The sequence below is a fragment of the Paramormyrops kingsleyae genome, chromosome 1 (assembly GCF_048594095.1).
Source record: "Paramormyrops kingsleyae isolate MSU_618 chromosome 1, PKINGS_0.4, whole genome shotgun sequence".
In the NCBI taxonomy this organism is placed as follows: domain Eukaryota; kingdom Metazoa; phylum Chordata; class Actinopteri; order Osteoglossiformes; family Mormyridae; genus Paramormyrops; species Paramormyrops kingsleyae.
The window spans coordinates 22,884,104-22,899,399 of NC_132797.1; the positions used below are offsets into that span (position 1 = coordinate 22,884,104).

The following is a 15,296-nucleotide window of genomic DNA, read 5'->3' on the forward strand; positions in this document are numbered from 1 at the left end:
AACTAACTATAAAGATGATTATTATGTTTTTAAGAAGGGGGTGGCAGGGGCACTTTTGTACGGGATGGAGTAGTGGAGTAGAGTACTTCTAGAGGAAGTGGTATGATTTAGAAAAAATGAGTAAGGATCGACTTACGTAGACCGGAGTACGTAGAAATACGTGACTCACCAGTCACACCCTGATGTCGTGATGGGGCCGGTAGTGAGTCCAGGTCATATTGGACAATTCACTGCATCAGAACGAAGCCAGACTTTGCCATTCGATGCCCTCGATCTTGAATGATCGTAATCAAGCCATGCTCACAACTTCGTAAAAACCACACGAGGAATATTTTTTACGCCATTTAAAATTAGAAAGTAGCCAGTAACACTAATATAACGCTGAGCATGCCTTGCTCTGAAATAGAGTGGCATCCAGTTCTGGATGCATCAGGACAGGGCAGGATCAAGATACGGTACAACCTCACACTGGATTATCACTCATGGAAAATACGTTGTTTTTACAGTGTAAATAACACTTATACCCAGTAAAGCTCATTAATCACGTAACTCAATATTTTGAAGCCCGATTATTATTATATGCACATTATTATTCGAATTTGTACTGCAGAGAGCAGATAACATAATTAAGTTAAATAAAATGGAATTCTCGTTACTTTAAATGTGTAAAAAAAACTAAAATTCGTACATTTTTGGCTCGACTTTTTTTTTTCTTTTGTCCCAGTGCTCGTCAGCGCCACGTTTTAATATTGCGTCCTTCTTGGGCTGATCGTTAATGTTTCACAATGTAACAGCGTGGCGTCGGAAGTCCGGGGAAGAGCTCTGCGCATCCGCATGCCTACTCCCCCTGTTTCTTTATTTTTTTGCTATGCACGCTGGAGATCAGCCTTTCCTTACGGGCTTTCGGACCTGAGTCCTGGGTAAATGTCCCGGGAGGCGTTTCTGACATCGGGGCATTTTACAAGGGGGTGGGGTGCATCATGATGCTGGACTGAATGTCCAGGCATGGCATCGGCCGTGTTTGAAGGCACCTCGCTGGTGAACATGTACGTGAAGGACTGCTGGGTGAACGGGATCCGGCGCCTGATCGTCGGCCGGCGAGGGGAAGAGGAGGACTTCTTCGAGATCCGGACGGAGTGGTCAGATAGGAACATTTTATACTTGCACCGGAGTTACTCTGATCTGGTTAGGCTGTTAAAAAAGCTGGAAGAGTCTTTCCCGGAGGACAGAAAACAACTCTCAAAATCACCCCTCATAGAAGGTCTGTACTTTGCCATAGGCATCTTTGGAAAGAAAAAGAAATTTTAAACTGTCTGTGGCATATAAAAGTCCCTCAAGTATATGTTTCTATACAGATCGTCCGAGACCGAGCTGAGATTTCCGCACTTTACGATGAAGTGTCAGTCAAAAGAATGTGTTTGTCGGAAAAAGTACCAAGTCAGTACTTTACGTTTCTCTTAGTATTTAACTATTTGAATGTCCACATCAGATTTACCAGATTCGGACCACGTTATGTTCTTTGGACCAAAATCACGCTCCTTGTCCCAGGGTAAATGAGCACATAAACAAAACGTTACGATCAGTCATGTGCTGGCAGTGTTTGAGCCGTTCAGGGAAAAATCAAGATCCCGTACAAAAGGGAAAACTCGGGGTTTCCCCACATTTTTGAAAAGTTAATTTAAATAAAGAATCGTTATTATTGCCCTAGTTATAAAGATTCGTCCTTCGCTTTCGACGTTGTCTTCGTATTCTTGTTTAAACGGAATCAACTCATCTTGTTATGTAGACAACCGAATTAAATCTTTAGAGAAGCAAATTCACTTTAAATAAGTGCTTATCACCCTGCAGAGATGTGATGGTGATCCTCTGGCTTGTTCTGTAGCTATTTGGGTTTTTAATGTTTATTTGCATAATACTGTACCTAATGCAATTAGTTACTATCCCATTAGATAACTAGTTCTAATTCTAAACGTTGAACTTTTTAATGGGTTGTCAGCATAAGTAACATTGTTTCCTTTTAATTATTGTAAAAGTACTGGGAGAAATAGAATCTCTTCATTGTCACATTGGCAAATTGTTGCCAGATTAAGTCAATGGAATTAACATATTCACAACATCATCATAAGATATGGTAACTGGGTGTACATGACCCTATGTACATGACATCATCATAAGATAAGGTGACTCTGTGTACATGACATCATGCATCATCTTAATATTTGGTGACTGTGTAACAACACAGGTCTCACAGTTTTCATATTGTGGGTTTGATTCCAAAGTTTTCTCAAGGGCTTTCACTGGATTGTCTCACTTCCTTCCATAAGTTCAAAAGCTCCTGGTGTGTCTCTGAATGACGTGTGTCCTGTGATGGACTGGCCTTCCATCCAACCTTGCTAGTTTTCTGCAAAAAAAACCATGTATTAAAAATTAGTAGAGGTACCAATTGAATCCCTGTTTCCTGGCTGTTTTTAAAAAGATATTTTCGTTATACAAGTTGCAGCAACTCTTGAGGCCAGTTGGGTGTGGTGAATTAAAGTCTGATATACTTAACCAGTGAGGACAAGTACAGTTCTTCACCAGTAAGAGCATGTTCTAGCCAATCTGGCCAGTTTAATTGTGACGGCACGTATTGTACTGGGATTGTGACAGCATTGTTTCACATCAGTGACACGGTTTTTGCAGATAGAGGATTGCAGTACTTCATGTGACCCTGGAATTCTCTTATCAGGGGTCTTCTGTTGTGGAGTGGAGTGGGGCAGGGGGCGGGCGGTTACTCTGGCTCTTTGGGGCTTACTTCATGGGCCTTGATCGGACACTGGAGCAGCTGCGTTCATGGCAGTCAGTTCTGCCAGCACCAGCTGTTCACTGCCCCTGCAGACACACTTACCAGCTTGAGGAGCACCTAGCAAGTTTCGTCAGAAGCTGATTTCCAAAGCTGCCTGATGTGGCAGAAGCAGAGTGTCGCTTTCCTCCTGTGTTCCAAAATACTCATTGAACATGGGGCGGGGTTTGTGCTAATGTGAGGAAGAACATGTCTGGTTTCTGTTCTGCTTCCATGGGGTGTGTGTGGCTCAGCTGCTTAGGGTGCTTTGCCTGTGATTGGAAGGTTATTGGTTCAAATCCCAGGGTCTGTGGCGTGATGTCACTGTTTGGCCCCTGAGCAAGACCCTTAACCTGAATTGCTCAAGGAACTGTCTGACCCTGCTTTCTCAAAGGTGTATGTCGCTTTGGATAAAAGCTTCTGCTTAATAAAGAAAATGTAAATGCTTGACCAGCGTGAGGCCTGTTAAGGGGGTTAGTGAGGCCATCTGAGTGTCAGTGACCTACTGTATCCGCGGTCCTTGTAGCCAGAACGTCGCTGTTTCAAAGAGTAAAACTTGTAATCCGAACCGCTTCTGTAAACAGACCCTGAGATAATTTTGTAATGGTAAAAGTGTAATTGTCTTGAATTACAGTAGTCTGTAAAGACATTAAGATTTTATTTTGAGCCTTTAATACAGTACTGTGAATATGGGTTTAATTCTGGGTTTTAATTACATTTTTGTCTTTTAATATGCATTCATCTGAAATTTATGTGCGCAGTTATTATAACCCACACAAGAGCTGTTTTATAAGCTTTGAGGAGTGTGTGTGTGTATATAAATGTATATTTGTGCAATAATATATATGGCGGAGGGTTATTCCATTCTTGTTTCTGGTCAGTGCTATGAGAACAGGACAAGAAGGAGGTACGGCATCTGGGGACTCATGCGGAAAGCATGACACATCATCCCGAAGAAGAAATCCGACATCCTAAATTTAACTGCCCCTTGCCTTTTTGGTGGTAGCCCCCACAGCTTGGGAGCCTGGCGTGGATGCAGACTCGTGGGTGGGTGTAAACTTAGACCGAGCTCCGGAGTGGGGGCGGGGTCTCAAGGAGCATGACCAGACGGAATCGGTGCTCTGTATCAGCTGGAGAAGATCTCTTTAGCAGAACAGGAAAAGGCCATTAGGGGCAGTAATTAGCAGGCTAGGCGCTTTGCCTGGAGGTTGTTGGATGTCGGTTGCTTGGTTTCCTCTCCTGCGCCGTGCAGCGATCACCAGCTGAGATTGAGGTTATCTTCAGGCTCGTGGCGTCAGTGGACGATAGCAATTGGGCTGCATTAAAAACACGTGCTGCTGATTCCTGTAGGGGGCCCCGGTGTTCGCTTTCCCGCCAGCGCCTCTGGTGGGTATGTGGGCATCTGAACATTCAGCACCTTTATTTGAGCTTTCATTGTGCTCACCATGTGTCCTGTAATTACTGGACGGGCAGTGAGATTACAAGGGGAAGCTGTGTAAACAACCGTAATTGCTCTCCTTTTAGGGTTACTTTATAGCCATAATGGGGAATGGACTAACTGCTACCATTCACCATGGCAGCAAAAAGCGACTGTTACCTTGAGGTCATTACTGCCAGATCCCTAAATTCCTGAAGCAAGTTTGACTAAAGCATTGTCAGATGTCATGTTATAATCATTTTCCCATCTGGATATTCATTTTTGGACTATCTGATTGATGACAGTGATATGTTAATTATAGAAGTCAATCACGATTATAAAAAACGTCTTTTTAAATGTGTGCTTTTTCTCTATTCTTGTCATTTTTTTGTTTGTTTTCCCAAAGAAAATCAAAATACCGTGTTTCCCCAAAAATAAGACCTAGCATGGTTTTTCAGGATGCTCGTAATATAAGTCCTACTCCAAAAATAAGCCCTAGTTACTATCCCATAGATTGTACGGTAACTAGAATGAGATGCGATTATATGGAAACAGGAAATTATATTTTGACCCCCAGACAAGATGAGTGCAAAAAGAAAAAGCTCAGTTGTGAGATATTCAGGATGGAATTTGGAGCTTGGAGATTTACAATGATGTTCCAGAAGAAGATGACATGACGACTATATTTGAATAAATGTATACACAGTAGATTTTTGTTCATGAATAAATGTACCGTTACATTGTTTACATGGAAAGATATGGTTAGGAGATGACATGATGTCTGTATTTGAATTAATGTGGATTTTTGTCCATGAATACCGGTAAATGTACTGTAGTTTGTTCTACATGGGAAAGTAAGACCCCCTGAAAATAAAACCTGACGCGTCTTTTGGAGCAAAAAATAATATAAGACCCTGTCTTATTTTTGGGGAAACACGGTAGGCCTATCTCCCAGAAGTTGCTCTAATGGGTTTTGTAACGTCACATGATGATCTGAACCAAACAGATATAACCGCTCTTGTTATATTGTCACTGATTAAAAAAAAAAAAAAGATCAATTAAGTAAAATAGATCAATTAAGTTTTATTGAGCCTAGTCAAGCACTCAGCAATTCTGCCCAGAAATGCACATCCCGTTTAGGCCTCATTGGTAGCTGGAAAGAAGTTTGATTTGGGCACGATGTCTACGGCCCCTTTGCCAGATTGGGACTTACTGCTGTGTCATTGTTGAAGAAGTGAGGTGCTGTTGAGATTCATTGAAAACATGTGTCAATCTGGAGAAAGTGAACAATGGCACCACTATGGGAGAGAAGCCAGGACAAGGTTTAGGAAGTACAGTATATCGCACAGATTTGTGTCAGTAGAGAGAATGAGAGAATCACGACTGACCTGCTAGACAGGGACAGATTAACTTCTCTGGGGGCCTTAGGCTGACATGGCTAGCCCCCCACCCCACCCCAAGCTGGCCACTTGAACAATTTTTTACAGTCCTGAGTCACCAATCCTGAGTCCTGAGTCCAGTCACCATTCACCAATCAGGGGAGTGACTATTACATTTTTCGGCACTGATAATGCCAGGGCCCTCAGCTGTAGCCCAGGACAGCCAATGCAGCTAGATCTGGGTGAAGATCCTGGATTACTGTGGATTACCCTGATTAACTGAAATACTTGCTGTAAATTCACAGCTTAAGTATAAGTCCTGTTAATTATGACTTCTGTGGACTGAGTTTGCTAATGAGCAAGGAATACGGCCTTGAACAATAGCAGTATAGCCTTTGTGCAGTAACCCTGAACACTGAATGCTCCGAGTTTTGCTAGCCAATCTCATTTGTCTTTTATGCCAGTGTATCCCAATTCGATCCTCGGGGACCCACAGACAGTCCACACTTTTGCTCCCTCCCAGCTCCCGTAAACTGTCTGGTAGGGACCTCAGAGGGAGCAAAAACATGGGCCGACTGTGAGTCTCCAAGGACTGGATTGGGAAACACTTATCTGTGCACTGACCACATACACATGCCTCAGAAAGCATTAATCAGCATTCTCGGGATAGGGTAGTCGGTAAACAGTAGGCCTTTCTCTGAAAATTCAGAACAATGCAGATGGAAGCAGCGCTGAGAACAATGCAGCCGCTATGCCCACGGATGTCAGCTTAAAAGTCGCTTGCGAGCAGTTTGCTGCGAAGGTGTATAAAGACTTTCCTCCTTCGGTGCTGTGGCTGAAAAGGCGGGTTAATGGAAATCTGTCACAGTTCATGGCTCTCCCTGACCTGTACGGGATGCCTTTTTCACGGCCACGGACTGCATTCCTGCTTAAATTTTCTTTGTTTAAACAAGAAGCTGTTTCACGGTGCAATCGAAGGCGAGGAGTTGCATAAGGGTTTGATTCGTAGTGTGTCGAGCTGGTATCTGTATACAGGTCATAGCCTCATTCTCATACTGAACAGTATGACTTTCACCTGTGTACCTGAGAATATTGCCCTTAAACGAGTCTTACGCAGGGTGTCGATCGTCTCCCGCCCTGTGCTTCCCGGTTTAGGCCCTGAGCTGACTGTGACCCTCTATTGGATAAGCAGCTCTGAAAGATTCGGTCAGAGGTTTGTAGGAAGGAAATCGGGAAGAGGGAGGACGCAGACTTGGGGAAAGTTGAAAAACAGATTTTAAATAGATTTCGTATTGGAATCAATGGTTCTGTGTATGTGCATTGCGCTAACACTTTAGCAAATGCATTGATTTCTATATTACTTTTCATTATCAAAGTCTCATATTGCTTCCCAATAATGGTAAATCCAATGGAATTGCTACAATTAATAGACTCACCTAGAAGATCATTTTTTAAAGCAGTTCCAAAGATGCAGTGAGTTTTATGTAATGTGTGTGTGCCTCTGCAGGGTAGGACTCTTCCATGATGAGATAGTTACTGGTTTAAATCCTGTGGCTGGTAGAATGATGTCACTGTTGGCCTCTTGAGCGAGGGACCTAACCTCAGTTGCTCTCTGATTCTCACTTGTACGTTACTTTAGACTAAAGCTAAATAAATGCAAAACAATTAATAAGATCATAAATGTACAATTACCTATAGTATATCGTTTGGTTTTGGAATTAGAAGGACGTGCAAGTTTGAGGAGAAAGGAGGCTGGTAAGATGAGTGGGCCCTTTGCCAGTATGAGCACTTAATGGTCTATTCTCTGTTTTGATGGGAAGTCGTTGTAACTGTGATTACAGTGATATGAGTACATGGGGACGCCACAGAAAAGAGCAGTACCATAGTCAATACATCGTGAAACAATTTAATAAATACTGTAAGTTTTCAGAATCTGTAGAGTGGATCAAGGATTTATTATGGCAAATCCTTATAAGTTAAAATGTTAAAAATTTGATCAGAAAACCTATGGGAGGCATCAAACTTGAGATGAGGTAGAATGTGAAGGAGCATGGTAATTTAGCTATGGGAAGTAACATGGCTTCTGTTTTGTCACAATTCGGCAAGGGAGTTGCATAAGTCCTGCTCTAGACCTTTTCCAAGTGGCAGTCTGTCTTGGTTCTGTCATAGAGGTAGCATGTAAATTAACAGAATGGGCACTGCAGGTAACATATGACATCTGACCGGAATTCTCCAGTAGAAACTAAGCTGTGTGTTAGCTGCATTTTAGAAATATTAATCTTCTCAAGAGGATATTATAGTCTAACACAGTGTTTCCCAACCTGGTCCTCGGGGACCTTCAGAGAGGCCACGTTTTTGCTCCCCCTTAGCTCTCTGCCAAACAATCCACATTTTTGCTCCAAAAAGGGCAGCCTCACTACTACCTAAAAATATAAAACCTGAAGGATATTTTAAAAAACGTCTTGTGAGTTCCTGTTACTGATTGGTGGGACTCCTTCCAAGTACCTTGGCAATAAAGGGAGGCGATAGGCCTGCAGATGGAAAATTGTTACAAAGAGTCTAGTGTCTCATCCATATTTTTAGTTTAACACAGCAGGGATCATTGCACTTGGACACTCTTGATTCAGACTGTTTTGTCCCAAATTACCTCCCTTCCCACTTCAGGCAGAGTTGCTATTCTCTGTCTTTCACCTTATAACAAGTCACATTTAAAAGCTGACGTGCAGATAGGCCAACGGAAACCGGGCTGGATTCCATGATGGATCGCAGCTGTAACACGCAGGCGTGTTTTCAATTTAGCTTGACGTGTAATTTGTTTCTTCAGTTCCGAACTCCATGACCCATATTAAATTTGAAAGCTTATTGTATTCGGTTGAAATTACTTTAATGCACAGTGAACACACAATTGGAATGTAGTTATTAGCCAATATAACATTTCCAGTCAGTAAGATCTTTATATGTTTTTTTAATTGTAAGATAATGACCTTAATCTCATCATCTGTTCTCACAGTCAGTGAGTTGATATCAGTGTTGAATAAACATCACAGCATGGCAGTTCATTCTCTGACCTGGCTTGACTGTGAGTTTCACTTATGATGTCATCATGAAATTGTTGTTTTTGGCAGGTGTCATGCGTCATGGCCAGAGATAGTCTTTATCCTGTTTTCCATCTGTTGTTCCTACCGTATGCCCTACAGCTCATACACAACCCTAATAACATTCGGTGCTGTGTTCATTTCCTGTGCTTTGTTGCAGTTTTATTCATTGATTAGCTCCATCGCGGATGATACAATCTTGCGGTTATACAATGCGTCACATAAGTAAAACAGTAAAAAATGGTTCTCCAAAAGTTACTAAATTCTTTTTGAATAGCTCAAAGAACACAGCTTCAGTCTCCAAACCTCTCCTCAGGGGCACCTCAGGCATTCCATGCATTCATTCAGTTTCACCGCCAGCTCAATTTATTAATTAACTTAATTAGTTAAACAACTGAATGAGATTTTGATTAGCCAAACAAGGAGGAGTAGTGGCACATTCAGAACATAAGTGGGTGTATTGGGTGGTAAGTGAAAATACCGTGGTGCGACTTTAGGAGAGGTTTTGAAATGGCTAAGCTGACACACTTTGACAGACATAGTATCATATATTTTCATGCCAACATGAAGATCATTTAAACATTTCATTTCACTGGCCAAGACTTTTGCACAGCATTTTATGTAGGAAACCTTGACCTGACTGTACCTAGGTCTCAGGAATGAAGGATAAAATTATGTGATTAATCATCCCTACAGCAAAATACCATAACAAGAAATCTACCAATAAAAAGATTTTGGAATAAAGTTCTAATAACTTTGGTGTAGGCTTTTTGAAATACTTTTTTTTAATGATGCAAATGTATAATCAATACTGCACTTAGTGTATATTACTTTATATTGATTTACATGTCTATTATATGTGATTTATATGCTATTTGAGATATAAGCTGTTTTGCTGGTTTAAATCAAATGACTATGTAGAGTGATGTCACTTCCTGGTTCTGGTTGGCTAGATCAGCAGTATAGTCGACTCCTCACCTAGTTTGAAGACCATATTTAGGACGGGGCTCACATCGATTGGAGCATTATTGCACAGTGTAATGCTGTATTATACCTACATTTATGCTAGGTAAATATATATATTTGTTAAAGTTTAATGACTCTGGGAGTCTGAGAACATCTGTTATCATTAGGCTGAGGCTAGGGAGTAATGAACAGAAACATATGGATTTTGTTTTTTTTTTTATTCAAATTACCCCTAGTAAGTGATGGGGGTTTCCTTACCTAATGTCCAGTCTGGGCCTTTGGGACTTTGAGCAGTGTGTTGTTGAAGCTGTAAATTTACATCTCTCTAGGGCTTATGAAGATTAACGAGGCCAGTGACATAGAGACAAAGCTGAATGAAGTAGAGAGGCTACTGAAGAATACTATCAACATGCCCTGGAAGGTGGGTCCTAGGATGAGGGCGGTCACCATGGAAACGCTGCCCCCTGCAGCCACACGCATGCATACACATTTCTGCCACGTTGCGATGTTGCCGACCCTGATGACTAAGACATGCTTCCTGTGACTCTCAGTATTCCAGGTCAGAGGTCGTGTTGACCTTCTTTGAGCGGTCTCCACTAGACCAGGTACTGAGGAACGACAATGTGCACAAGATCCAGCCATGCTTTCCAAGCACAGTTAACATATCAGGTATGAATAGCACCAGCACAGCATGGGGAGAACGTCCACATTCCCACAGCAGGGAGAGTTCAACCCCAGTCCTAGAGGTTAGAGGCAGCAGTGCTACTCACTGAGCCAACATTCATAACATTTATAATGCAGGTGAATTATTTTCTTAGAGCGTGCTTAACGAACCATAGCTTGTAATTTTGTTAAAGATCAAGCACTTCCCCAAAGCATATAGAGCTTTCTGGGTTTTCTACTTTAAACTTTCTGCTTACAAACCTGGTTCCTGCTATCTGGTGCCCTGATTATTGCCAAACATTATTTTTCATATTGCATAACAATCAAAATAGAGTTCATATGTAAGGACAAAATCATTGAAATGATAGTATATGCTTTAAATACTCTGGCATCTGGAGAGCTGGGTTGATGCAAATTTTTTAAATTTTTTTTACAATTAAATCAATTTTTAAATATTTTATAAAATTTACAGTAACTTTATTTGATGGGGCACAAATAACATAACATTATGCTATTACTTATGTATTAATTAACCACAGACTAATTCTTAGTCACAATTCTTGATCTAATTGTAATTAATCATTAATGAATCGACGTGTTTTATCTCAAGCAGTTACTATTATTTGTTACTGTATCTGTTAATCCTGTAAACCTTTGTGAACTACTGAAGGAACTTCTAAGGAACTAGTGAAGGAACAAGTAATGAATAACACAAGTGAAATACTGTGAATCATGACACATTTTAACTCAAGTAACTTTATTTGTTCATGATATGTTCATTGATATGTCCTTCTGTAGTAACTGAGTTATGACTAAGTATTTGTGCCCCATCAAGTAAAGTGTTACCAAATGAAGTATTTCCATTATTTCAAAAATATGTACATGATAGGAATGTATTTGGATTGTAATTGTATAAATTGATCATGTTGTGGTTTCTGTTTTTCATGGATTATTATAGTTCTTGCAGATGAAATAACTTGCACTTTTCTTTAGAGATCATGAGGTCTAATGGGTTTTGTCTCGCCAACACGGAGACCATTTTGTATGATCAGAGTCTCCATCGTGGCAAAGAGAGGCAGCTATTTGCAGAGACTGCAGACCATCGGTGAGTCTCCATAAGCATTAGGATTCCCTCAAGACTCTGGTGTTATTTAAGTGCCACCTAAATCCTAATCCAAATATACTGTTGTGGGATAAGGTTTGTGAACCCTTTAAATAATCTGCACCTGAATTATCTGATATTTTTTATCTGTTATAACTGAAGTATAAATACACTCATTTTGTAGTATGCCACACTGGAATTTACTAAAAGAAAAAAGAAGTGAATTCTGATTGGACACCACAGAAACTTATGTACTGTTAATAAAGAGGTCCTGCTCCATTCTCTGAGGATGAATGCATTTATTTGGAGTTTAAAGCATAGGCGATTTTAAACCCTATTTGGGGAGGCTACAGCCACCTTATTTTTTGTGTCAGCCCCCCTGAAAAAGTTTTTTTCTAAATTGATTTCGCGGTTGTCCTGTTTTTTCGTAAACATTTCGTACAAAATGTCATGGATGCCCCTGCCCCAAACGGAAAGTAAGAACCCTACTGATGAGTGAGGCCCCCTAAAGATCAAATCTTACAATCGCCGCTGCTTTATAGGCTGATGAAGGGGATGTTTGTGACGTCAGACTCCACTCAGGGTCTTGAAAATAGGTGAAACAGGACACTGCATGGTCAAAACTTTGACTTTAATTTAAAGACTATCCTTATGAGAATATGCACCTTAACTAAAAACCCATGCCCATTAACAGGCATAATACATCTGCAATAAATATTTGGAAAGCTTAGACAGGTCAGCAAGTCTGATCCTAAAAGTTCATCCTCCCTTTAGTCAATGAAACTGACAAAGTGCTTCTGTGCTAACTGATAAACAGCTTTAGGAATATGTTACATTTACATTTCGCCAATAAGCAAGAAGTTATTTAAAGAAAAGATACTTGTGTCGTGATGGTCAGGCCATAAAAATTCTTTTTAACATACCGTGCATTCTGTTCTGTGTGTGCCTGTTATTAATATTTAGGGTCAGTTTAATGTCCTCAACTGTTTTAGAGCAGGAGTGTTAATCTAAGAACAGCCAGGGTTTATGAAGAATGCCATCTCAATTTTCTTTAAAACTCTAGTGAGACAGTACAAAGTAAATTATTTTGAATAAGAGATGTATACACAGTGATCATTGCCTGTGTTTTCCCTCATCCAGGTCTGAAAATGGTGGGGATTTCCCGGCCACAGAGCCTGACCACAGTGGCAATGATGATGACACACAGGCTTATGTCACCAACTTGTCTTACTATCATCTAGTTCCCTTTGAGACGGACATCCTGGAGTGACATGTTGCACATACAGATGACCTTGCCCCCTCAGACACACGTGCTGTACACCGATCTGATCTTTCCCATAGTAGGATTCAACATTTCAAGCTCTGCTTAGATGTGCCTTGTTCTTATGGAGAGAGATCCAGGATGACTGACGACAGAACTACTTCGGAGGGGCCGAACTGGGGCTCCTTCCTGCCTGATTCTCCTCGTGCCTAACGTGGATATGGTACTTTGAGTTCCATATGTGCCTAACCCTACCATGGTTGTGTGTTTATCTTCTTGTATGGAGCCCAACTCAAGATCGCTCCAGGGGTGACTGCTGGCACCCTCAAGGATGAATGCTGAAGCTGGGATTATGGCTGTATCTACCAGCACTTCAACCTTCAATCAGGACTTTTCTTGCCTACTATGGGTGTATGTGCATAAAATCAAAGGTTCAATGGGTCCTTTACTTACTCTTCCCGGATAGTACCAACATCATATCAGCGGCCTTTGACTATGTCTACCAGCGATGCTTCTTCACCTCGAATGTCCTCCTAGACACCGTATCATCATTTGTCGTTCCTGTCATTTTTATTCATGAGAGGCAGAAATCTAAATGATCCATTGAGACAGAATCATTAATGAGATGGACAAGAAATGGAAGACCATACCCCAAAATAACTGGACCTGCTAGCATTACACGTATATGTTTCCTGGCAGAAACCAATTTGTATGGTTTTCTAAAGCAGCTCGACTCTTGCACAATTATAGAAGAAGCAGATTAGATCATTCATTCATGTTTACTCTAAGGAGAATGACCTAATTTCTAGGTTATCTCTTACAAAGGTTTTTTGCATTAGGAAAAGTGTAAAGCCCACCGCTAATCACTGGTGTGTCCAGCAGTTGCTGCTGCTTTGTTTAATTAACCCAATTAGCATTTAAGAGAATGTTGCAGTCTTTGAAAAGCCATCACTGCTTGTTAGGGGACAGAATGGGAGTGACGTCTTTACTGACGCCTTTGTAAGTGAAACTTCTGTGTAAGGAAGGACCCAGGAAAAGCTGTTGGCGGTCAGGGTGTAGGAGTGCTTAGCATGCTCTGTGTCTGAAAAGACAGACCATTTCTTTGTCTATAAAGGAAACACGCCATGGGCTGTTTAGCTAGACTCTGTGGCAAGCAGCTACATAGATAGCTAAATATTGTTTTACTTCCTCGCAGACTGAAAGCGTTAAATGGAATTTAGACAACGGAAGCAGGCACTTGAGTAGATAGTGTTAAGGTAGCTATAATATAACGTTAAACGTAAGGTTCCATGTCTCGATAGTCCCTTGGACAGATCTCATGGCTGAACCCAGAATGACTGCATGACTTTTGACTTTTTCTTTCAGCAAACCATTAGCTATTTAATTTGCACAATGCTTATGGCTGTGGATTAAACACCGGCTCACTGGTCAGAGCGTACTTTGCTAACTTGTTTTGTGAATTGCAGCAAAATGCTTACCTGTTTCTCAGCATCCAGAGGCCCGGATACCATGCCCCTAGAAACTTGGCGGTGGAGCTCGAATGCACACTCTCAGTGGCTCTATTTAGTAAAGCGGTCATGTCTTTCACTTACCCGTGAGAAAGGGCTGCTCTTTTTCAGTGCGCGAAATTATTCAGCCCGATGCTCCCTGCTTTTTCATTCCTCTCGGGCAACAAACTGGACAGAGCGGTTTACTGAGGGTGGAGATCATTAAAGCGTATTTGAGAACGTCTAACCAGGAGTAATTGCTCCATATTTCTTGAACCATTGAATACGAGAAACACACAGATGGTGAATGGACTTTAGCCACTAGTTGATTTCTCAATTGTACAGGAGCCTGTAACATGTAATCTGCCATATTGTCTGCTTTTTGTAGCCAATCAGGTCAAAGATCAGACAGAATATCTAGTCGCTATGGGTGATCCAGTCATAATGTTATGGAAGACTGGACCACAAAGAAACTTATAAGTATTACAAGTTTAAATTCGTTTTTAGCATTGAATTTAATGTATTGTAATGTGAAGCGTCCTATTTATTTTTTCCTAGATACAGTATTTACAAGCATACCAAGCTAATATTGCTGCTTTGATGTACAGTATCTTCAGAATTATGTTCAAAGTACATAATAAAAATTTTTGTGATGAAAATGAAGTGAAATGAACCACAAAATCCCTCCTAGTCACCATTGCAACATTCGTTATATTTTGTACTATGGGAATTTTTTTAATGATATTTGAGAACTGTCATGTATAAAATGCTTTATAATACTGAGTCCCTTTTTCAAATGCTATAATGCTGTAATGTGTAAAATTTATAATAAAAACCCCTTTGGTTGTTTAAGCATTACATTTTTTCTTCTGTGGGTTTGTAAAAATACAGTGGATTTTTCAGTTCTAACTTTAGGTCAGGAATGACGACTATCTGAACCACTGCAAAAACATTTCCGTTCAGGGGAAGGTGGGTGCTTCACTGGATCTCATAACTGCGTTGTCTGTAGTGGTTTTAAACAGGACTTCATAATGTGTTGCAACACTGCCACCTTGTGGTGAAACAACTCCATACGAAAAACGGGAGACTAGTACATAGGGTGACC

The 15,296-nt window shown here is 40.9% G+C and overlaps 1 protein-coding gene across 1 annotated transcript; it reads left to right on the forward strand.

Moving 5' to 3' along the window:
- Window positions 1-477: 477 nt before the first annotated feature.
- pxdc1b (PX domain containing 1b) lies at window positions 478-15,049 on the forward strand. Its single transcript, XM_023800202.2, has 5 exons — window positions 478-1,261; window positions 10,008-10,099; window positions 10,230-10,347; window positions 11,335-11,446; window positions 12,584-15,049. Exons 1-5 carry the CDS (start codon window positions 1,006-1,008, stop codon window positions 12,711-12,713), a joined length of 708 nt encoding a protein of 235 aa, XP_023655970.1. The 5' UTR covers window positions 478-1,005; the 3' UTR covers window positions 12,714-15,049.
- The last annotated feature ends 247 nt before the right edge of the window (window positions 15,050-15,296 follow it).

Bases quoted from the DNA above. Each gene is read 5' to 3' on its own strand.
- pxdc1b (XM_023800202.2), top strand. From the start codon at position 1,006: ATGGCATCGGCCGTGTTTGAAGGCACCTCGCTGGTGAACATGTACGTG. The intron at 1,262-10,007 runs GTCTGTACTTTG...ACATCTCTCTAG, and splicing joins AAAATCACCCCTCATAGAAG to GGCTTATGAAGATTAACGAG. The intron at 10,348-11,334 runs GTATGAATAGCA...ACTTTTCTTTAG, and splicing joins AAGCACAGTTAACATATCAG to AGATCATGAGGTCTAATGGG.